This window comes from Balaenoptera physalus (genome assembly GCF_965194825.1).
Source record: "Balaenoptera physalus genome assembly, chromosome: 1".
NCBI classification, from domain to species: Eukaryota; Metazoa; Chordata; class Mammalia; order Artiodactyla; family Balaenopteridae; genus Balaenoptera; species Balaenoptera physalus.
Window position 1 is genome coordinate 51,003,453 of NC_138882.1, and position 25,114 is coordinate 51,028,566.

Sequence of the window (25,114 nt, forward strand, 5' to 3'; positions counted from 1 at the left end):
GAGGAAAACATAGGCAGAACACTCTGTGACATAAATCACAGCAAGATCCTTTTTGACCCACCTCCTAGAGAAATGGAAATACAAACAAAAATAAACAAATGGGACCTAGTGAAGCTTAAAAGCTTTTGCACAGCAAAGGAAACCGTAAACAAGACCAAAAGACAACCCTCAGAATGGGAGAAAATATTTGCAAATGAAGCAGCTGACAAAGGATTTATCTCCAAAATTTACAAGCAGCTCATGCAGCTCAATATCAAAAAAAAAAAAAACCCAATCCAAAAACGGGCTGAAGACCTAAATAGACATTTCTCCAAAGAAGATATACAGATTGCCAACACACACATGAAAGAATGCTCAACATCATTAATCATTAGAGAAATGCAAATCAAAACTACAATGAGATATCATCTCACACTGGTCAAAATGGCCATCATCAAAAAATCTACAAACAATAAATGCTGGAGAGGGTGTGGAGCAAAGGGAACCCTCTTGCATTGTGGGTGGGAATGTAAATTGATACAGCCACTATGGAGAACAGTTTGGAGGTTCCTTATAAAACTAAAAATAGAACTACCATAAGACCCAGCAATCCCACTACTGGGCATATACCCTGAGAAAACCGTAATTCAAAAAGAGTCATGTACCACAATGTTCATTGCAGCACTACTTACAATAGCCAGGACATGGAAGCAACCTAAGTGTCCATCAACAGATGAATGGATAAAGAAGATGTGGGACATATATACAATGGAATATTACTCAGCCATAAAAAGAAAAGAAATTGAATTATTTGTTGTGAGGTGGATGGACCTAGAGTCTGTCATACAGAGTGAAGTAAGTCAGAAAGAGAAAAACAAATACCGTATGCTAACACATATATATGGAATCTAAAAAAAAAAGAAAAGTACCTAGGGGGCAGGACAGGAATAAAGATGCAGACGTAGAGAATGGACTTGAGGACACGGGGAGGGGGAAGAGTAAGCTGAGATGAAGTGAGAGGCACTGACATATATACACTACCAAATGTTAAATAGATAGCTAATGGGAAGCAGCCGCATAGCGCACACAGGGAGACCAGCTCGGTGCTTTGTGACCTCCTAGAGGGACAGGGTAGGGAGGGTGGGAGGGAGACGCAAGAGAGAGGGGCTATGGGGATGTATGTATATATATATAGTTGATTCACTTTGTTATTTAGCAGCAACTAACAACAACAATGTAAAGCAATTATACTCCTATAAAGATGTTTAAAAAAAAATAATTTACTTAAGTGTTCAGAAGTCCCCAAGCTAGGAAATCAACATAGGGATATCAGACTGCTAATATCTCCGTGGTGCCTGGCAGAAACAAAAGCAAAATCATTCTGGAGGGACAAAATCTCAATCCAGAGAATACAGCACAGAATTTTTCACAGATAAAACCCCACTTAAAATGAATTTACAGTCTAAAATTATAAAGCACACAGGAAGCAATCAATAATACTCAAATCTCAGGCAGCACCACAAACATCACGTGTAGCACCACCTGCTTCCTCTCCCTGAGCTCAAATAAAAGAAATTTAGGGACTATAGGTCTACTTAAAATGGTTAAATATATCAAAGATGAATTTTAAAATAGGAGAAAAGAGCAAAACACTATAAAGTTGGAGGATAGTTTTCAAGCAGAGTGAAGAGCATTTACAGCTGTGGGAGTCCAGATAGGTATTCTTACTGGGAATCAGCAGTCACAAAATTGGGAGGAAGATCACCAAGGCTTGGGTCACAAATTGCCTTGAGCTCTATATTAGTCAGGACTCTTTGTTTGCAAGTGACAAAAAGATCACATTTGCCTAGAGGGTATTTTGTTGTTGGCTCACCTAACCAAGAAAGGCAAGGACATAGCTGGAATAACAAGGACCAGAGACTCAACACTCTCTCTGGATCTTTCACCACTACTTTCTTCTTTGTGGATACTTCATTCTCTCCTACTGCAGACCGGTTTTCTCCAAAAAGTGGAGAACAGTGCTACTTGTATAAGTTTTTGGCCCACATCTTTTACTTTTTCTTTTTTAAAAAATTGTGCTAAGATATACATGAGAAAATTAACTACTTTAAGCATTTTTAGGTGCACAGGTCAGTGGCGTTAAGTACATTCACATTGTGTGCAACCGTCACCACTACCCATCTCCAGAACGTTTTCATCATCCCATAGTGAAACTCTGTACCCACTAAACAATAACTCCCCATTCCTCCCTCCCTCCAGCCGCTGGTAACCACTATTCTATTTGTCTCTCTGAATTTGACTACTCTAAGCACGTCATATAAGTGGAATAATACAATATTTATCTTTTTGTATCTGTCTTTATTCACTACATCATTTTCTTTTGACCAGAGAGCAAAAGACCTTCTCTGCATACATGCTTCTGTCTCCTAGCTCCATTTTTTTAAATCCTGAAAGAAAACTCTAATTGATTTGGCTTGAGTGACTTGCTTACTTTTAGACCAGGAGGATGATGGATGCTATGATTTGCTCAGCTTGGGTTCCATGGCTACCCTAGACTCTTCCTCAATTGTCTGTGTGTACATATCTTCTCATAAAGTTGTTCTGTGTTCTTTCTATCTAAAATAGCATCAGACATCACGCTAGACTCTATTATGCCTTTTTTTTTCAGAGCACGTATCACTACCTGTTATAGAATAGATTTATTTGCTTACTACTTCACCTATCACTAGAATGTAAGATTTATAGCATGAGAGACCTTCTCTGTTTTTGTCACCTCTTTGTTCCCAGTACCTAGAACAGTGCCTGGGCCATAGTAGGAGCTCAATAAACATTTTTAATTAATTAATTAGTTGGAAGTTGGGGTGGAGATAGAGATTTAGTATTCATTGGTAAAAGTGACTAAAATAATAATTATGCTTCCACCTCTCTAGTGAAGATAAGCAATTACAAATTGAATGAAACTGAACTTTGAGTATATATGAACACAGTGATTAAACAAGAAAGTTATGCACAAATAGCAAGAGAACTAGTTTCTAAAGATGGATAATTGTGGAAAATATAACCCTGCATGATGGATGCATGAGTTAGAGTCCTGAAACTGCAATAGATGAAACTCTTTCTGAAATTGCTTTCTGTTGCCAGGCATTTAAGCTATAAATGTGAATGTATAAACCCATCAGATGTGTGTACCCATACACACACATACACTTTTACAGATTAACTCTGGAAACTAGCAAAGCAGATACGAGTCTAAAGCCATAATGGGCAGTGCAGTTCTTTCAAATGTGCCCTTGGCCATAGTCAGGCAAGTCCATATACTCTGGAGTACAACTTCACACTGTTGTGCTGCCCCACATAATCATCTCTTCAATCCTGTTTACTGTAGCTGCCTCAGCTTTCTTCTCCTACCTGCCCTTAACCTCAAGGGCAGGGCAAGGCAGAGAGGAGCTGGGAGCAAAGTAGGGGCTGTATCGAAAAACTCAAAAAAGTAGTAGGCAAAAATTATCTCTTCCTGACTTCTTGATGCTGCTTTCCATCTTTCACTCCCCTTAGAGTTTATTATTATCCTTATGATGTTTAATGGGCATCCCAAATGTAGCCACTGTTGCACCTCAGATGAGTCTACCCTACTCACAGGGTTCCTCAAAATTACTTCTTTCTTATCTCCTCCCACACACCCACCCCTCACCTCCAAATCCAATGAGAACTCTTATTCCCTGGTAGGAAAACAGTTTAATTAAACTGTGTTGCCTCCAAGTTGTTTCTCTACCCCCACCAGCTGTTATCCCTGCCAAGCTTCTCTAGGTGTTAAAAAGCGCTTAAGGCATGACTTTTTTCTTACTACCTATCTGAACCAGAAAATAAGCTGTCTCTGGCAGCTTTTTGCTTTTCTTCTTAGGAGATTAAATAGAAAGAACCACACCCAAAACCTTCTGGAAACCAACTGCCACATTCAGCTTTTAGGAAATGGGAAAGGTAGATATGGCTTGTCCAAGAGTAGTTGATTTAAATCATAATACCACCCTGTCTCAGTTATTCACAATAATGGTTAATCATTTATTCTTAATTACCAGGGGCTTAATAATGACCATGCACATACTAAATGCATATCAACTAAACTACTAAATTCTATTTTTCACCTGTACTTAATCCTGATTATGTGTTGCTCATGTAATGTGATCACCTGCTCTCAGCTTAAGAAATATCATTGCTCAGATGGAAAGATATACCATGTTCTTGGATTGGAAGAATCAACATTGTGAAAATGACTGTACTACCCAAGGCAATCTACAGATTCAATGCAATCCCTATCAAATTACCAATAGCATTTTTCACAGAACTAGAACAAAAAAGTTTTAAATTTGTACGGAAACACAAAAGACCCTGAATATCCAAAGCAATCCTGAGAAAGAAAAACAGAGCTGGAGGAATCAGGCTCCCTGACTTCAGACTATACTACAAAGCTACAGTAATCAAAACAGTATGGTACTGGCATAAAAACAGAAATATAGATCAGTGGAACAGGATAGAAAGCCCAGAAATAAACCCACACGGCTGTGGTCAATTAATCTATGACAAAGGAGAAAAGAATATACAATGGAGAAAAGACAATCCCTTCAATAAATGGCTGGGAAAACTGGACAGCTACATGTAAAAGAATGAAATTAAAACACTCCCTGACGCCATACACAAAAATAAACTCAAGATGGATTAAAGACCTAAATGTAAGACCAGATACTATAAAACTCTTAGAGGAAAACATAGGCAGAACACTCTTGGACATAAGCCACAGCAATATGTTTTTGGATCCACCTCCTAGAGTAATGAAAATAAAAACAAAAATAAACAAATGGGACCTAATTAAACTTAAAAGCTTCCGCACAGCAAAGAAAGCCATAAACAAAATGAAAAGACAACCCACAGGATGGGAGAAAATATTTGCAAACGAAGCAACCGACCAAGGATTAATCTCCAAAATTTACAAACAGCTCATTCAGCTCAATATCCAAAAAAAAAAAAAAAAAACAACCCAACCAAAAAGTGGGCAGAAGATCTAAATAGACATTTCTCTAAAGAAAGACTTACAGATGGCCAAAAAGCACATGAAAAGATGCTCAACATGGCTAATCATTAGAGAAGTGCCAATCAAAACTACAATGAGGAATCACCTCACACCAGTCAGAATGGCCATCATCAAAAAGTCTACAAACAATAAATGCTGGAGAGGGTGTGGAGAAAAGGGAACCCCTCCTACACTTTTGGTGGGAATGTAAACTGGTGCAACCACTACGGAGAACAGTGTGGAGGTTCCTTAAAAAACTAAGAACAGAGCTACTATATGATCCAGCAATCCCAGTCCTGGGCATATATCTGGAGAAAACCATGGTTTGAAAGGATACGTGCACCCCAGTGTTCACTGCAGTGCTGTTTACAGTAGCCAAGACATAGAAGCAACCTAAGTGTACATCAACAGAGGAATGGATATAGAAGATGTAGTACATATATACAATGGAATATTAGCCATAAAAAATGAATGAAATAATGCCATTTGCAGCAACATGGATGGACCTAGAGATTATCATACTAAATGAAGTCAGAGAAAGACAAATATCATATGTTATAACTTATATGTGGAATCCAAAAAAATGATACAAATGAACTTATTTACAAAACAGAACAGACTCAGATTTCGAAAACTTACGTTTACCAAAGGAGAGAGGCAGGGGGAGGGATAAATTAGGAGTTTGAGATTAACATAGACACACTACTATATATAAAATAGATAACCAACAAGGACCTGCTGTATAGCACAGAGAACTCTACTCAATATTCTGTAATAACCTATATGGGAAAAGAATCTGAAAAAGAATAGATACAGGTATACGTATGACTGAATCACTTCGCTGTACACCTGAAACTAACAACATTGTAAATCAGTTATACTCCAATATAAAATAAAAATTAAGTTAAAAAAAAGAAATAGCATTGCTAAAAGACTTATCTGTGCTATAACTAGTTTATATAGTTAGAGTATCTTGGTTTTAAAGGAATAAAAAAATTAACTGAACAGTTGGAGTTTCCGGAGTATATGTGGGAACTTTTGACTTTAACAACTTGTAGGACTTTGTGTGCCTTGAAATCACATTTCTTTATGATATTCGATATGATTGGGAAACCTAGCATTATAAGCCTGGAATCTGTGAATCTTTGAAAAGGGATTAAAAAGCTACTAACTCTTACTGTAAATCATAGACTTCTTAGGTAGATTTTGGGAATGTGCTTAGAAAAAAACATAATACTAGCAAGATAAGTGATATACAAGAGTCCATTTTTCTGCCACTAACTGCAGATCTGGTCATCCTGTCACTCTAACTGTAGCTGCTGCAGTGTACAAGTCACCGTTCAGCATTCTCCTTTTCTCCTAGATGGGGAGTTTGGTCAAAAGTTACTGTGAGGCTCAAAGAACTGACTTTTTCTGTATCTGTTAAACCTATGGAACTTTGGTATATCAGATATATTTGCTGTAGCTTATGTACCTTCATACTTTTGCAATAACTTAGGTTCTAAAATATATTGTTTGTTTCTTTTATAGGACAATGAAGGTCAAACAGCTCTACATTATGGTAAGATGCTTTTAAATTATTACTAATTATATTTGACTTTTCTCTATTTGTTTATCTCAACTTTGTCCAGCCCAACATAGTGCTTAGAAAAATGCCTAGCCACTAGCAGAAATACAGTAACTTAAAAAAAAAAAGAAGAAAAAACAGATTAATAACCTGTAAAGTTGGAGATATGTTAAAATTCTTATGGACACATTCACAGTAAATTGAGCATTTCTACACAATCAACAGAAATGGAGGCTCCTCCAATCCCCTTTTGAAAATTTATTATTTCATTCTTGTTACTGTCAGTGACAAGTAAGATGCTAATCACTGTCACTTAGGGGCTAGAATCTCTCCTATAAGAAATGCTTTCTTGAGCTTCCCTGGTGGTGCAGTGGTTGAGAATCTGCCTGCCAATGCAGGGGACACGGGTTCGAGCCCTGGTCTGGGAAGATCCCACATGCCGCAGAGCAGCTAAGCCCGTGAGCCACAGCTACTGAGCCTGCGCATCTGGAGCCTGTGCTCTGCAACAAGAGAGGCTGTGACAGTGAGAGGCCCACGCACCGCGATGAAGAGTGGCCCCCGCTCACCGCAACTGGAGAAAGCCCTCGCACAGAAACGAAGACCCAACAAAGCCAAATATAAATAAATAAATAAACTTCTTTAAAAAGAAATGCTTTCCTGATGTAGTTGAAGTGAAGAAAAATAGATTTTATTTTTTAAGTTATTTCCCCTATTAACTGATTAGCGTGGTTAACTAATCTTCACTTAAGTAATCTGTAAAATAGAGGATGATCTGTAACATGGAAATAATATGGCTCTCGAAGAGCTACTGGGTAATTTCAGTGAAGTAAAAGATACTGAAGTGTTTTGTAAACTGTAAAGTACCAGAAAAAGTGTTGTTACTTTTCATCTATTTGGGTGTGAATATGGTTGAATAAAAGACAGCCATCAATATTTAAACTAGAATATATCAAGAACATCTCCCAGTCAGTAAGAAAGACAATCAGGGCTTCCCTGGTGGCGCAGTGGTTAAGAACCTGCCTGCCAACGCAGGGGACACGGGTTTGAGCCCTGGTCCGGGAAGATCCCACATGCTGCAGAGCAACTAAGCCCATGCACCACAACTACTGAGCCTGTGCTCTAGAGCCCACGAGCCACAACTACTGAGCCCGTGTGCCACAACTACTGAAGCCTGCGCCTAGAGCCCATGCTCCGCAAGAAGAGAAGCTACTGTGATGAGAAGCCCGCGCACCACAACGAAGAGTAGCCCCCACTCACCCCAACTAGAGAAAGCCTGCGTGCAGCAATGAAGACCCAACACAGCCAAAAATAAATAAATAAAATTAAAAATTTTATATAAAAAAAAGACAATCAAATGCAAAAAATAGACTCCAAAAAACAGATAGTCAGCTCACAAATGGGAAGAGCCAAATAACGAATAAACAAGATGCTCACCTTCACCAATAACTTTCAAGAACTATGAATAGTCTGATATTGTATTCTACTTGCAAACTAACACATTAGCTTGATACAGTCTTATGAATGCTGGCAAAAGACACACAACTCATGGATCAGAGACAAAAGACTATTATCCACAGCATAGCAAGCAGCATGAGCTTTGTGTTTGTGTTATTTCCCCTTGAGTCCCACAGGAGCTATGAAGAGAAGCCCAGGTAGGTCCTGCACACATGGTGTGTCATAGCTTAGAAATCCTAAGCTTAGGGAACTCTAGTCTTTTATAATAAGCTACCAGAAGACCTGCTCAACCTTTGCTCTGGAGAACACATATGTTTATTATACTGGACAATAAACAAACCTGCCTTCCACTCTGGAAAGAAACAGTACCTCTGTTGTTGAAGGCTGTTCACTATATAAACATTTTTGGAAAGATAGTCCAGAATAAAAGCTGTCATTACCTCTGCTCACAAGGGGTGCAGAAACATGAGAGTCCCTTGGAGAATTGTCTCCCAACAGTAATCAGGGAATGCAGATTCACACATTTAGATATAACTTCACACAGATTGGCAACATGTAAACATTTACAAAGATTAGTATTAGGATGTAGAGGAACAAGAACTCTCACACATTGCTGTTGGGAGTGTCAACTGTTGCAATCACTTTGGAGATGAATTTGGCAAAGTCTAGTGAAGTTGAAGGTACACATACCATACAACCCAGCAATTTCACTTCTAGTATATTCCCTAGAAATACTCCCCAAAATGTATATAATGAGACATAATTAAGAACATGTATTGCCGCATTACTTGAAATAGCCAAAAACTTGTTTTATTAGCCTTTATATTCCTCTGTATTCTGTACTTAAAATATTTGTTAATTTAAATTGCATATATATATATATACACACATATATGCATACATGTATATTCTGTGTTACCAAATGCCTTTGAAAGGTGTGCCATTAAAAATGTGCATATCCAGGACTTCCCTGGTGGCGCGGTGCTTAAGAATCCGCCTGCCAATGCAAGGGACGTGGGTTCAATCCCTGGTCTGCGAAGATCCCACATGCCGCGGAGCAGCTAAGCCCGTGCTACACAACTACTGAGCCTGCACTCTAGAGCCCGTGAGCCACAACTACTGAGCCCACGTGCTGCAACTACTGAAGCCGGCGTGCCTGGAGCCCGTGCTCCGCAACAAGAGAAGCCCGCACACTGCAACAAAGAGTAGCCCTCACTTGCCTCAACTAGAGAAAGCCCGCGTGCAGCAACAAAGACCCAAGGCAGCCAAAAAAAAAAAAAAAGCATATCTATCACAGTATACAGGTCATCACTAGGCTCCTTTCTATAAACAGCCCTCCGAAGTAATTATTGTTCTCCCCAGTTTATAAATGAGGAAATCAAAACTCAAAGAAGTTAATAAACTTACCTAAGGGAGCCAGAGATTCAAACCCATATCTCTAGATTTACCAGGAAAGGAGAGAAAAACAAATGCCTTCCCCTGCCTCCTTCCACAGTACTCACATCTCTGACTCTGCAAAGGTGTTTATAGAATTCTGTCAGATAGCTCCTCTGACATCACCAAATGCTGGCTACTCTTAACTCTCATTTTCGACCCAGGAAAAAACGTTTCTCAGCTACCTCCCTAGCTGTTTGAACTTGGCATAAGTCAAACAACCACAGATAATCTGAAAGGGAAAAAGAAACTCTTCAACAGTGGTTGTGAGGCCCTCAGCATAAAATTCAGGGCTGCGCCTTCTTCCTGATGCCTGGCTTCTTGAAGCCAGGCAAACTTTTTATTTCAAAATACGTGCCATTTTTTATTTCAAAATACGTGCCATAAGGTCCAGAGTTCACTGCTCGGCTTAGAAAGACAACTCCGCCAGTGCAACCACATGCTGTGCTAAGTCAGTTCTTATTTTCATCCCCTCATTCCTTCTTTCATCCACTCATTAGACATTTTTTAGTGCCTTCTCTGTGGCATGTTTTGTGTTTTCCTTTCATTTCTCCATCCAGAAACTGTAGAAACAGTTAAACTAGACTAAAGATGCCCTTGAGAATGTAGATGAGTCACTCTGTCATCCCTAGTTAACCGTTAAGGGTGAATGCCTTTACAGATGTGGGAATGTGTCCATTTAAGTTTGATATGTGTAAACTTCATTTCTGTATAGCAGCAGGGTTGGGAATTTTTTTTTTTTTTTTTTGGCTGCACCGTGCGGCGTGTGGGATCTTAGTTCCCTGACCAGGGATCAAACCCACGCCCCCTGCATTAGAAGCACGAAGTCTTAACCACTCGACCGCCAGGGAAGTCCCTCAAAGGTCTTTCTGACTGGCTTCAAAATAAGCTGTACATTCTTTATGTACTGATAGGGAAAAATCTCTAAGATATATTGTTAAGTGAAAGGAATAAGGTGCAGCACAGTATATATACTGTGCTGCCATGAATATATCTGTATACATTTGCTAGTAAATGGAACAATACACAAAAAGTGAATGTTGGTTGCCTAAGGGAAGAAGTGTGGAGCTAGAATACAAGCACAGGATAAAAGTGTTCTTCTATAAACCCTTTAATGACTTCTGTATTTGGAACCATATGCATGTATCTATTTGAAGATTCAATTTAAATTATTTTAAATTTAAATTATTTTAAATCTAAATATCATAGGCTCTATTAGTACTATAAATACAACTTAATTATATTCCATTCATTCAACAAATATTTAATGAGCACCTACTATTTGCTGGATAAAATATACCAAACATCCTTTTCAAGGTAACAGATGTCCCCAGACGTTGGGTGTCCTTCACCTCCCAGCCAATAAACAAGGACCTGATAACCATAGTGCCTAGTGTGTGAGTTAACACTGTCTAATCTGGGGAAACTGTGGGCTTGGGTTTCAATGCCAGCAAACCCTGGAAATGTTGCTTCTTGAGTAATGGGAAGTTGGAACTGAGACCTGAATCCAGAGTAAGCCAGCACTTTCAAAGGACTGCATCCTCAGTAGGAAAAAAAAGTTAAATTAGATTAGAAAAAGTTGACCCACTAGTGTAAGGAAGGAAAACAAGCTTATCTGCCACAGACCAGAATCTGGGTGGAAGAAAAGCCCCACCTCATGCAAGTTTGGGGTTTAAATTTATACTCTGTTGCAGAAATTCTCAAGTTGAGAAATTAACATAAGTATACTAGGCTGGTTACCCCTAAAGGAACTGGCAGAAGCAAATGCTAAACTTCTCTTGAGAGACACATCCTCAACCAATGCAGCACAAAATTCCTACAGAAAGAAGTTCTGCTGAAAATGAGTTCACAATCCAGAATTACAGATTACACCTGAGTGAATGTCAGCAGACATAGTAAACCACAGGATTAAACTTTAAGGAATTTAAGTAAAACTATTGGATAGAAATTATAAGAAAAAAATTGTATAAAATCAAGAAATCAGGAACACAAGAACAAGACACTCCAAAAAAGAACAAGCAGATTTGAAAGAGAATCAAATAGAACTTCAGTAAGTGAAAAAATATAGAAATCTTACAATATGAATAGGTTAAAGTGCAGAATTGGCACAGGTTTAAAAAAAAACAACAAATTATGGTGAACTGAAAGGTAGTTCTAAAAGGCAGTACAGAAAGATAATGAAATGGAATTGTAAAAGAGACACTGAGTGTAAAATGATGAATCTCACGAACATACTGTTTTGTATCTGGCATCCTGAACTCAGTATGTACTATATGCTTCCATTTATATGAAGATCAAAAACAGGAAAAACTCATCTCCAGCATTAGCAGACAGGATAATGGTCACCTTGGGGAACTGGGTAGGTGGCATTTGGAAGGGATTAACAGGGCAGGGGTGCTTCTGAGATTCTAATGATGAGCTGATTCTTGATCTGTGTGCTAGTTACATGGATAAATTTATCTTAAGAAAGTTTATGTTTATTGTTTTGGTACTCTTCTGTATGTATTTTATACTCTAATAAAGTTTACACACATACAAAAAAAAAATCCAAACCTAGGCAGATATAAGATGGTGGTGTTACTGTTTTCATATATATAATCTCTTAACCTTTCCAACAGATGTCTGAGCTAGGCCTTGTTTTCCTACATCTGCAGGTGAAAAACTGAAGTCCAGATAAGTGAAATGACCTTGACAGGGTAACACAAGCTGTAGGTGGCAGAGCCAAGACACTTGTCCAGATCTTCTGATTCCACTTCCAGTCGTCTTTTCATAACTCTGTAAATAATTACAGTCATAGTATCCTTTTAAAGCACACATTATTTTGTGGAAGATAGTCTTTTATCGTTGGTTACCTTGGTCAGTGGGTCAGGCTATTTTTCAAAACTGTACTTATGAGTAAACACATATATATGTGTCCATTTGTGCACCTTCATATTCCTATTTCTGTTCACTGAGAGTTTAGACAATCATAAAAATTATCCCTGATTCAGGAATCCTGCCCAAAATTGATCTAGTAAAATGATTTCTATTTCTGTCTCTCAGATTATATTATTCATTGTAGAAAGAACAAAACAAATACCATATGTTATAATCAAGATAATTAAACGCTCCAATAATATCATTAGTTAGAGGTTTTGGCATTACAAATATATAAAACTAAAATATTCTGACAACTCAGGAATGTTTCATGAGATTAATACTTTAATGATCACTTACAGGTGTGATTAATTTTTAATTTAGATTTTCTTACTAGGTCACTAGACTTTTGCCCAATTTTAAGGTTGTCAAAACAGAGCTTGGCATGTAACAATAATAATAATTACCATTTATTAAGCACCTACTATATGCCAGGGAATCTGCTGGGCATATTTTATCCATTTAGTCATTTAATGTTATTTAATCTTTTTATTTAATAGGCACTCAATAGCTATTTGTTGATTTTATTTTATTTTAGGACCCTTAACCTATTCTTGGAACTTTCATAACACTATAAATATAGTTAAATCCAGTGATTGCAGACAATGTTGGGGATGTCTTAGGGGCTTAGCTATTATTTTTTATGAATTACAGTTTGGCTTGACAGCTGTCCTTGTGTTGACAGCTCTTCTGATTATAGCAGTTGTCAAACTCCATCCTTAAGCAGGTTGTAAATCCTGCCTTCTTCCGATTAAAACTGGGTCAGAGCCAATGGCAGGTTAACTAGAGGCCAGTGTTCTACTACTGTATGTCCTTACTAGTTCGCTCTACATGCGCTTTGTATAGCAGCATACTAAAACCTTCATTCGCCTCTGTTTTACTTTGGTGTTTTTGAATCTTCAGATATTGGTCCTCCTGTTATTTTGTGATTTAAACATGGTCCCTGCTGAAGAGTATATTAGTATAAGTGTGGGCTTCCTTGTAAATGGCCTGTTAGCCCTCCCCTCCTCCCCCTCCACTGGGAATACTAACATCATTGCATCTGTGTCTCCCAGGGGAAATCAGGGCTTTTCATTGCACGTGCAGTCATGTGATTTCAGAGTGGGCAGGCTTTGTATCCTCATGAGCCCTTGGTCTTCCACGTAAAGCACCATCTGTTCTGTTCCTTGCACACTGTTACAGGGCAGTGGGAGGAGGCATTAGAGTGAAAATAAATAAAATAAAAAAAGAAAGAAATTCATCATCAAAACCCTGAGGATTAATGGAGTCAGAAGGCTCACTGCTCTGAATGAAAATTCATCTTCACCTGTGCCAGTGTCAGGGCTGCGTCTATGGCACTTGACAAATAGAGGTTCCCAGGGTACCGTAAATTCAGCAACTGTTCTAATCCCTGTAGGCTTGCTCAGGCTTTTCCGAGATGGGCTTATGACTGTTTTTGTATTTCCCAGCACATTGTGGGCACCAATATCCCCTCATTAATTTGGTAAAATGTTAGCACCCTTTCCTTCTCATCCCACTCTCATCTTCTTTGTCTTTGTCCATTTTGAGGCAGAGGGCAGCTCACACATTTCTGAAAGAGGACTCTGCCTTGTGAATTGTGCTTCATGGAAGATGCCAAAGGCAGAGAAATCAATTAACTAATGAATTTTGAGCAAATACTAATCCCCAATACTGTGTTAGATGAAGAGGAGAATATAGAAAAGCATATAATCAAGTAGCTCACCATCCAGTTGGGAGCACAGAGCATATATTTTCAAAAACTGTTTGTTGGGCACCTATACCTGCCATAGGCTCTATGCTAAACATAAACATAATTGATGCCTATCAACAGTGACTCTGCAAGAGGTACTACAAATGCCCTCCTCATACCGGGGTAAGATTCACCTATGTGCTTTCCCTTTGTCCTTTAAATCAGTCTATCTCTTCTCATCCTTTTTTTTTTCCCCTCTCTACTGCAACTTCCTGGTTGCTTATGCTCTCATATCAGTCTATCTTTGCATAAACCCAGGCATTTGTTAATAAAACTCCTTTCCTTGTGGGTACCATATCCCTTACTCTGAAATACTATTTTGCAACTCTTAAATTCCAAATTTAAATCTCACTTTATAGTTACAATTGAGCTAAAATTTCATTTACATTTGTTAGGTTAAGGGATTGTAATACAGCCCAGTTAAGCCTTTTCTCAGCTGGTTGGCAGTAGTCCTCTACATGTGAAACTTAAAAATTTAAGCTCCATTCCTGGGTTAGTACTCATAGATTATATCATATCTCACTACTGGAAAAGTCACATCATCATACAGATTGTATGAAATTAATGCCCCTTTGTCTGAGATGGCCAGCTTAGTGTCTTCAGCCATAGTACACAGCTACTTAGCCTTGATCTTCATGCTCAGCAGTCTCAAGTGTTGGGTTAGATTTGAGCTAAAGTGTGATCTGACAGACCATGGTAGTTACTACCGTGTATCACAGATTTATACACTGGGAAATTTATTCCTCTGATACTGCTTTAGAAGTTCCAATTTTAAAACCTAACCAAGTGTTTCTCACAATAAGTTGAGACTGATAGCTGTGGCAAAAATGTTAAATGATTATTCCTTAAAATATAAATGTCACGTAGCTAGTTTTATGCAGGATAAATATCCTCTTTCACAGCTACTTGATACTAGGCAGTGTGTCTTTAACTTTGTTATGTTTCCTAAGAGACTGTCTTCCATTGGAATCTAACTTGAGACTGTCTTCCACTGGAATCTAACTTGGTGTACAGTGATTCATGGTAAAACCTTTCAAAAATGTAAAATAAAAATGTTCAGGGCTTCCCTGGTGGCGCAGTGGTTGAGAATCTGCCTGCCAATGCAGGGGACACGGGTTCGAGCCCTGGTCTGGGAAGATCCCACATGCCGCGGAGCAACTAGGCCCGTGAGCCACAACTACTGAGCCTGCGCGTCTGGAGCCTGTGCTCCGCAACAAGAGAGGCCGCGATAGTGAGAGGCCCGCACACCGCGATGAAGAGTGGCCCCCGCTTGCCGCAACTAGAGAAAGCCCTCGCACAGAAACGAAGACCCAACACAGCCATAAATAAATAAATAAATAAATAAATAAATTTTTTTAAAAAAATGTTCATTATTTTGGGAGATGATTTTAAACTCTCAAAGGGATGTTATAATCCTAAACAGTTTATTGGTAAATATATCCTGTCTCTGCCTTCCTCCCTATCTAAGGCATACCCCAAAACATGATCTCAGCCCATTAACACCTGTCCCAGGATAAGAATAGGCAAATTTGCCTTTCTGTACCATTTTCTCCTACTCTCTATTCACTTATTCAAATATTAATTTAACATTTATAATTCTAGTAGCCTTCTAAGAAATCCCACTAACGGCAGAGAGATAGGGTTGCCAGATGGTCTGATTTTAGCTCAGAAAAATTTCTGCCTTCCACCACTGTTCCCTTAGAACCACCTCTGAGTCTGTGCTATTATAAATTAGAGTTTGGTACCTAAGTCTGTCAGGATGGATAATATAAAGAATCACCAAAGCTGTCACAAATTTGTAACTTATCACAACCTGGTTTTGGCTGTTGGCTCTATGCCCACTTCACAGCATATAGCCAGGGAACCCTGAGCTGAAAGCACCCACCAGGGGAGAGGAGACAGACGAGGGAGCCATAGAAAGAAACCCTTTTATCTTTACATGAGTACCAACAAAGTGCAAAAGAAGAAATGTCACTACTAAATCATTTAAGACCAAACTCCCGGAGAGTTCTGCTTCCACTTAAGACAGAGAAAACTGCAACAGAACATTGCTCCCACACTAACAAGAAGAAAATGCTAGATAATCTACAAAATCGTAACTTTTCTTAAACCCATCAGACAGTAGAAGTTGCGTGTCAGCAAAGTAAACCAAATTCCAAAGAATGCCAAGCCCCTATAAGATACACCAACTGTTTCACCTTTGATAGAGCGCCTGAGGAAGAGGCAGCCACCATAAAAGCAGATAAGAAGAAAACAGCTAAAATTAACAAATTCTTAAGGTGAGCTAGTATGACATTTTAGAATAACTGGGAGCCTCAGACCCAAGAAGACTTTTCACTCGTGTACTTTTTTTCATTAACTGGGTGCTGTAAGACAAATTGAGAACAGAGAGATCCCTCCTCAGTGGCACGCAGGCATGAAATCCTGCCATTTCCCTAGACCCTTATTTCATACAAAGAAAAATCCTTAAGCCACTGGTGGAAAAGCTGAAAGCTCTTCTATTCTCTCCTCCTGTCCCTGGGCCTAGGCAGATATCCACTGCCTTTGGAGGAGGAGTGAAAGCAAACCCTGTCTGCCACTGTGGCGGGACAGGGAGCCCCTGGGCTCCAGATCCTGTGCTGACACAAAGCAGAGATCTCTTGCCCCTGGGGGCTGGACAGGGATTTCCCACTCAAGACATATGTTTTCTCTCACACAAGGCAGAATTTGGCTGACATTTGGGGGGGGCAAGGAGGATGCAAGAACACTGAGAAATTGCCACCGCTGAGGGCCTAAGACTGAGACTAGACTAAAAGGACAAAGAACTCTATCCCACTCTCACCATGAGCCTCACTCTGAGTAATAAGCAGTAGCAGTCTTATCAATGAATGAAGAGAAAAAGTACAGAGACTCCCTCTGTGATAGATGTGGGGAGACTACTGAAAGCTGAGGGTGGAGTGAGAATTCTAAAAAAAAAACCCTCTGGCACCCAGGCCTCACACTAACCATAAGGTAGCAGCAGCCCACAGCTGGAGGAATTTAAGTGTGTGATGCACTGAGGTTATCAATAGTAACAACAAAACCAAACCCGGTTCAACAGCTGACTAGATTGACTCAACACCCATACTAATGGCATGACAGAAGAAAAGGCATGCCCATTTCTGGGTGTAAATAGTATTATTTACTTTAGCATCCACTGTCCTCCTACACACAATAAATATTCTGCATTCAAGAAAGCAAGGAAAAAACAGCCCTTTTCAAGCAATAAATGAGTAATTGATAGAGCAAGTAGATAAAAATTCAGCAAGGATTTGAAAGACTTGAACCATACTATCAACCAACTTGACCTAATTGACATTTATAGAACATTACACCTAATACACACAACATACATTGTTTCAGGTACACATGGAACATTTACCAAGATAGACCATATTCTAGGCCATAAAACTAACCTTAACAAGCATAAAAGAAATCATTCAAAGTTTGCTCTGTGACCACCACAGAATTAAATTAGAAATCAATAACAGACATGTATCTGGAAAATCCCTAATTGTATGAAACTTCAACACACTTCTAAATAACTCATAGGTCAAAGAAGAAATTCCAAGAGAAATAAGAAAATATTTTGAATTGAATGAAATGAAAACACCCCACCAAAAGTTGTGAGATGCAGCTAAAACAGTGCTTAGAGGAAAATTGGATCTTTTATTAAGAAAGGTCTCAACTCAACGATCTAAGATTCTACCTTGAAAATTTTTTGAAAAAGAAAAGCAAAGTAAGCTCAAGATAAGCATTCTAATAAAAATAAAGATCAGAGCAGAAATCATTGAAATAGAAAACCAAAAATCAATGAAACCATTGAAAACCTTTAAAAAGGTCAATAAAACTGATAGACCTCTAGCCAGACCAATTTAGAAGAGGAAAAACAAATTAACAATTTCAGAAATGAAAGGGAGTCATCAACACAGATCCTACAGATATTATGAAGCAAATAAGGGAACATTAACTTTTTACCAATAAATTAGATAACTTAGAGTAAGTAAATGGACACACTTCCTAAAGACACAAACTAACAACATTCTCTCAAAAAGAAATAGAGAATGTAGATAGCCCTATATCTATTGAAGAGATTGAGAATTTGTTACTGAAAACTTTCCCACAACAAAATCTCCAGGCCCTGATTGCTTCACTGTGAATTCTACTAAATATTTAAGGAAGAAATAATACCAGTTCTACACACAAACTCTTCCAGAAAATAAGAGGAGGGAACACTGCCAAACTAATTCTATGAGACTAACATTACCCTAATACCAAAACCAGAAGAAGACCCTAGAGGAAAAGAAAACTACAGGCTGATATGTCTCATGAATATAGATGCAAAAAATCTTTAATAAAATGTTAGCAAATTGAAAATAGCAATATACAAAAAGGGCAATTATAACCAAATATGTTTATCCCAAGAATCTAAGGTTGGTTCAGCAGCTGAAAATCATTGTATTTCACCATATCAGACAAATCAAAACCAAAAATAAAACGTGATTATCTCCATATATGTAGAAAAAGCCATTGAAAAATTCAACCTCCTTCATGATTTGGAAAAAACAACAAAAAACAAAAACAGAACAACAACAACAAAAAAAAACAGAGCAAAATAGGAATAGAGGGAACTTCTTCAGCCTGAAGAAATCAGTAGCTAACATCATCCTTAATGGTAAAATGCTGAATGCTTTCCTTCTGACTGGGAACAAGGCAGAGATGTCCACTCTCTCCACTTTGATTCAACATTGTACTGGAAGTTCTAGCTAGTGCATTAAGGGAAAGGAAGGGTCCCAGCACCCTTTACTGCCTTCCTAGAGAGACTTACTCCATGATATTTATATCCAGTATTTACGTTGGTCTGTTTCTGGGCTCTCTGTTCTGTTCTATTGATCTGTTTTTCTATTCTTTTGCCAATACCATACTGTCTTAATTATTATAGCTTTATCATAAGTCTTGAAGTCAGACAGTGTCTGTCTTCCAGCTTTGTTCTTCTCCTTCAATATTGTGTTGGCTCTTCTGGATCTTTTGCCTCTCCATATAAACTGTACAGTTTGTTGATATCCACAGCCTGACTTGCTGGGATTTTGGTTGGGAAGAACTGACATCTTGACAGTACTGAATCTTCCTATCCATGAATGTGGAATATCTCTCCATTTATTTACTTTGTTGATTTTGTTCTGAGCTTTATAGTTTTTCTCATATAGATCTTGTAAATATCATGTTAGATTTATACCTCAGTATTTCATTTTGGGGGTGCTAATGTAAATGGTATTATGTTTTTAATTTCAAATTCCACTTGTCCATTGCTGGAAAGCAATTGACTTTTGTACATTAACATTATATTCTGCAACATTGCTATAATTGCTTATTTGTTCCAGGAGTGTTTTTGTCAGTTCTTTTGGATTTTCCACATGGACTATCATGTCATCTGCAAACAAAGACAGTTTTATTTCTTCCTCCCTATTCTGTATATCTTTTATTTCCTTTTCATGTCTTATTGCATTACCTAGAACTTCCAGTACAGGGTTCAAAAGGAGTGGTGAGAAGGGATATCCTTGCCTTATACCCGATCTTAGTGTGAAAGCTTTGCGTTTCTCACCAGTAAGTATGATTTTAGCTATAGGCTTTTTGTAGATGTTCTTTATCACATTGAGGAAGTTCCCAAGGAGTGACGTCAGCAACATAGTGGAGTGAAAAGCTACCTTTGTCTCTCCCTTTCAATCTGCAACCAGTAAAACATTCATAACTCAACAAAGGTGCCTCTGCCCAACACACCAGGATGCTAGAGAATTCCACACATCTGTACATCTAAAGGTCAGTGGACTGGAACACATATAGGAGGCAGAACCAAGGAAACAGTGGAGGTGGTACCTGTAGTCCTGGCCTTCCCACCACAGCAGCTGAGCCTACAGCCCCAGAGAACCCAGTAGCAGCCGGGGAGGCAGTGCACACAGGCAACTGGGCAACAGCAGTAGTGGGGCCTGGGACCCCATCCCTCCAGCCACTGATGTGCCCACCACTCCAGCCACCTGCCCCCTCCCCCCGAATCTGCAGCAGCAGAGCCCACTAACCTTATAATACCAGACACGGAAGAGGTGCCCTCACAACTCCTGCTTCCCCCCTTCCCTTACTCTCCCCCTGCAGTGGCAGAGCCTGTGACTCAGGGGATCCCAGACACAAGGGAGAGCCCACCATCCTGGTACATCAGGTGGTGATGCCAGCAACACTGGCAGAAGCAAGGCACCAGTGACCCCAGAGATGCAAGAACTGATAATGTGGGCAGGGGGCCACATGTTATGGGCAGTACAGGGTAGAAAGTGCTAACTCTCAAATGTAGCAAGAGGCAGCTCAGGTAAGAGGAACCAGAAACTTATGCTATAGTGCCACCTACTGGAAAACAGAAAGCCTCTGATTTCTAACCTGTTGCTACTTCAGATGTGCTGGCAGAGGAACAACTCATCAAGCACCATGAAGAACTAGAGTAACACTACCACAGAAAGAAAATGACAATTCTCCAGAAACCAAACTTAAAGTCATGGAATACTGTGATCTAACTGATAGAGAATTCAAAATAGTGAACATGAAGAAACTCAGCAAACAACAAGAAAATTCAGAAAGGCAGTTCAGTGAGCTCAGGAATAAAATGAATGAACAGAAGTAATACCTTGCCAAAGAGATTTAAACTCTAAAAAAGAACCAAACAAGTTTTGAAGCTGAAGAACTCAATAAATGAGATAAAGAATGCATTAGAAAGCATTGAAAGGGGACTTCCCTGGTGGTCCAGTGGTTGAGAGTCCGCCTTCCAATGCAGGGGATGTGAGTTCAATCCCTGGTCGGGGAACTAAGATCCCACATGCCGCGGGTCAAGTAAGCCCACACGCCACAACTAAAGAGCCTGCATGCTGCAGCTACAGAGCCCACGCACTCTGGAGCCTGTGCACCACAACTACAGAGCCCACATGCTCTGGAGCCTGCACCACAACCAGAGAGCCCACATACCACAACTAGAGAGAAGCCTGCGAACCGCAACGAAGAGCCCACGTTCCACAGCTAAGACCCAATGCAGCCAAAAGTAAATAAAGGTTTAAAAAAACAAAATAAAACATGGGAAACAGCAGACCACATAGAAGAGAGAATTAGAGAGCCCAAAGATAGAAATCTAAAATTTATACAAGTAGAAGGAAGAGAAATAGCATTAAAAAATGAGGCAATTCTGCAAGAGCTATCTCACTCTTTCAGGAGGGGCACCATTAGGATAATAGGTATCCCAGCAGGGCAATAGAAGGAGAAAGGAGAAGAAAGTTTATTTAAAGAAATAGCTGAGAACTTCTCAAGTCGAGGAAGTTCCCCTCAATTTCTAGTTAACTGAGAGGTTTTTTTTTAAAATCACAAATGAGTGTTAGATTTTGTCAGGTTATTTTTCTACATCTATTGATATGATCATGTGATTTTATTTTTTTGCCTATTGATACGATGGATTACATTAATTGATTTTCAAGTGTCGAACCAGCCTTGCCCACCTGGGATAAATCCCACTAGGCTGTGGTGTATAATTCTTTTTATTCATTGTTGAGTTCAATTTGCTAATATTTTGTTGAGGGTTTTGCGTTTATATCCTCGAGAGAGATCAGTCTGTAGTTTTTTTTCCCTTTCTTATAATGTTTTTGTCTGGTTTTTGTTATTAGATTAATGGTGGCCTCATAGAAATATTCTCTCTACTTCTGCCTTCTGAAAGAGATTGTAGAGACCTAGTATAATTTCTTCTTTAAATGTTTAGTAGAATTCACCAGTGAACCCACATAGGCCTGGTACTTTCTAGTTTGGAAGGTTATTAATCATTTATTTGATTTCTTTACTAGTTACAGGCCTTTTCAGAATGTGTATTTTTTCTTGTGTGAATTTTGGCAAATTGTGTCTTTCAAGGAATTGGTCCATCTCATGTAGATTATCATATTTGTAGGCATAGAATTGTTTGTAGTGTTCCTTTTTATCCTTTTAATGTCTATTGGACCTGTAGTAATGTCCCCTCTTTCAATTCTGATACTAGTAATTTGTGTCCTCTCTTTTCTTATTTAACTTGGCTAGAGGCTTATTGATTTTATTGATCTTTTCAAAGAACTACCTTTTGATTTTATTGATTTTCTCTATTGATTTCCTGTTTTCAACTTCATTGATTTTTGTTGTAATTCTTTTTTTTTTTTTTTTTTTCTGCTTACTTTGGATTTAATTTGCTCTTCTTTTTCCAGTTTCCTAAGGTGGGAACTTGGATTATTGATTTTATATCTTTCTTCTTTTCTAATACACGCATTCAATGCTATAAATTTCCCTCTAAGCACTGCTTTTGATGCGTCCCACAAATTTTGATAAGTTGTGTTTTCATTTTCATTTAGTTCAAAATAATTTAATTTCTTTGATTTTTTTTTCTTTGACCAATGTATTATTACTTACTACAAACTTACTATAAAGATACAGAAATCAAAACAGTGTGATATTGGTGTAGGGTGAAGTGTATAGATCAATGAAACAAGATAAATAACCTAGAAATAGACCAAACCACACATGGGTAATTGATTTTTGACAGAAGTGCCAAGGTAAGTCAGTGGAGGAAAGGATACTCTATTTAACAAATGGTGCTGTAACAGTTGGACATACACATACATACTGGAGGGAAGAAAAGCCTCAACCCTTTTCTCATACCCTCCACAAAAATTACCTTGAAATGGATCAGAGACCTATACGTAAGAGCTAAAATATAAAGAACTAGAAGAAAATGTGGAAGAAAATCTTTGTGATCTTGAGATAGACAAAGACTTCTTATATAGGACACAAAAAGCACAAAACATAAAAGAAAAAAAATAAATTGGACTTCATTCAAAATTTAAAAATTTCACCCTTCAAAAGATACTGTTAATAAAAGACAAGACACAGAGTGGGAAAAAATATTTATAAAACATATTTGGAAAAAAACTTATATCCAAGAATATATAAAGAATAATTCTAACTTTATTAAAAAGACACCCCAATTAATAAGTGGACAAAAGATTTGGATAACTCACCAATGGTAGATGATTGGCAAATAAGTACATAAAAAGATGTTCATCATTAGACACTAGGGAAATGTAAATTAAAAACCACAATAAGAAGACCTGACTATACTATATAGTACCTATACTATAGGTACTAGAGACCTGACTAGAATGGCTAAAAAGAATTTTAATGATAATAACAACTGCTGACAAGGATACAGAGCAACTAGAATTCATACATACTGGTGGGAATACAAACTTTGGAAGTTTGGTAGTTTCTTATTCAAGTTTAATATTCACTTGCCATGTGGCTCAGCAGTCCCACTCTAGATATTTACCCAAAAGATGTGAAAACATAAAAGAGCCATACAAAGACATGTATCCAGGTGTTCATAGGATCTTATTTATAATGGCCAAAAACTGAACACAAGCCAGATGCCTACATACCTTTATACAAGGGAATACTACTCAGCAATAAAAGGGAAAGAACTACTCATACCTGCAGCAACATGGATGGATCTCAAAAGCATCATGCTCGGGCCTTCCCTGGTGGCGCAGTGGTTGAGAATCTGCCTGCCAATGCAGGGGACACGGGTTCGAGCCCTGGTCTGGGAAGATCCCACATGCCGCGGAGCAACTAGGCCCGTGAGCCACAATTACTGAGCCTGCGCGTCTGGAGCCTGTGCTCCGCAACAAGAGAGGCCGCGATAATGAGAGACCTGCGCAATGCGATGAAGAGTGGCCCCCGCTTGCCACAACTAGAGAAAGCCCTCGCACAGAAACGAAGACCCAACACAGCCATAAATAAATTAATTAATTAAATAAATAAACCCAAAGTTTAAAAAAAAAAAAAAAAAAAGCATCATGCTCAGTGAAAGAAGCCAGACACAGAAGACTATAGGCTGTATGATTTCCATTTCTGGAAAAGGCAAAACCTAAGGACAGAAATCAGATCAGTGGTTGCCAGGGGCAGTGGGTGGGAGTAAGAGGATTGGCTGCAGAGAGGCCAGAAGGAACTTTTGGGGGTTATGGACATGTCTTATGTCTCTATTGTAATGGTAGCTACACAAGTAGACACATTTACCAGAATTCAAATTTTTAAGAAGAATGAATATTACTTCAATTTTTTAAAAAAGGGAGAAAAACCAGGGAATCTTGCTCTGTATGTTAACTGGCACAATCCAAAGTGGATGAAGAATCTGGGACAGACAAGATGGCAGAGTAGAAGGACCTTGAGCTCACCTCTTCTCACACGCACACCAAAATCACAACTAACTGCTGAACAGCCATTGATAAAAAAGACTGGAACCTACCAAAAAAGATATTCTACATCCAAAGACACAAAGAAAAAAACCACAACAAAACTGTAGGAGGGGCGAACTCGTGATATAAACAATTCCCAAAGCACCCAGGTGGGTGACCCACAAACTGGAGAATAATTATATCACAGAAGTTCTCCCACAGAAGTGAGTTCTGAGCCCCACATCAGGCTTCCCAGCCTAGGGGTCTGGCATCGGGTGGAGGAACCCCCAGAGTACCTGTCTTTGAAGGCCAGAGGGGCTTGATTGCAAGAGCTGCACAGGACTGGGGGAAACAGAGACTCCACTCTTGGAGGGTTCACACAAGGTCTCACATACACCAGGACCCAGGGCAAAAGCAGTGACTTTGTAGGAGCCCAGGCCAGACCTACCTGCTGGTCTTGGTGGGTCTCCTGGGGAGGTGGGGGTGGGGGGGCAGCTGTAGCTCACCCTGGGAACATGGACACTGGTGGCGGTGGCAGAAATATTGGAGAGCGTCATCTACATGAACTCTCATTGAAGGCAGACATCTTGCCTGGGTCATAAGCACCGAGGCCTGGCCCCACCCAACCGCCTGTAGGCTCCAGTTCTGGGACATCTCAGGCC

At 39.0% G+C, this 25,114-nt stretch overlaps 1 protein-coding gene across 17 annotated transcripts in view; it reads left to right on the forward strand.

The window, feature by feature from the left end:
• ACBD6 (acyl-CoA binding domain containing 6) overlaps positions 1-25,114 on the forward strand; it is a 228,727-nt gene that overhangs the window by 194,676 nt on the left and 8,937 nt on the right. For 5 of the 17 annotated variants that reach the window (XR_014264890.1, XM_082465725.1, XM_082465731.1 and 2 more), the window contains one exon: positions 6,572-6,602. The exons of 4 other annotated variants lie outside the window; for them this stretch is intronic. Coding sequence is in view for 9 of the 13 variants with exons in the window: in XM_082465725.1 (XP_082321851.1) it covers positions 6,572-6,602 (31 nt within the window). In the remaining 4 variants the exon portion in view is untranslated. Of the gene's footprint in view, positions 1-6,571; positions 6,603-7,006; positions 7,259-9,026; positions 9,255-12,151; positions 15,528-25,114 lie in introns of those variants that run through there. 8 more of the 17 variants (XR_014264887.1, XM_082465730.1, XM_082465738.1 and 5 more) reach the window with 4 other exon arrangements.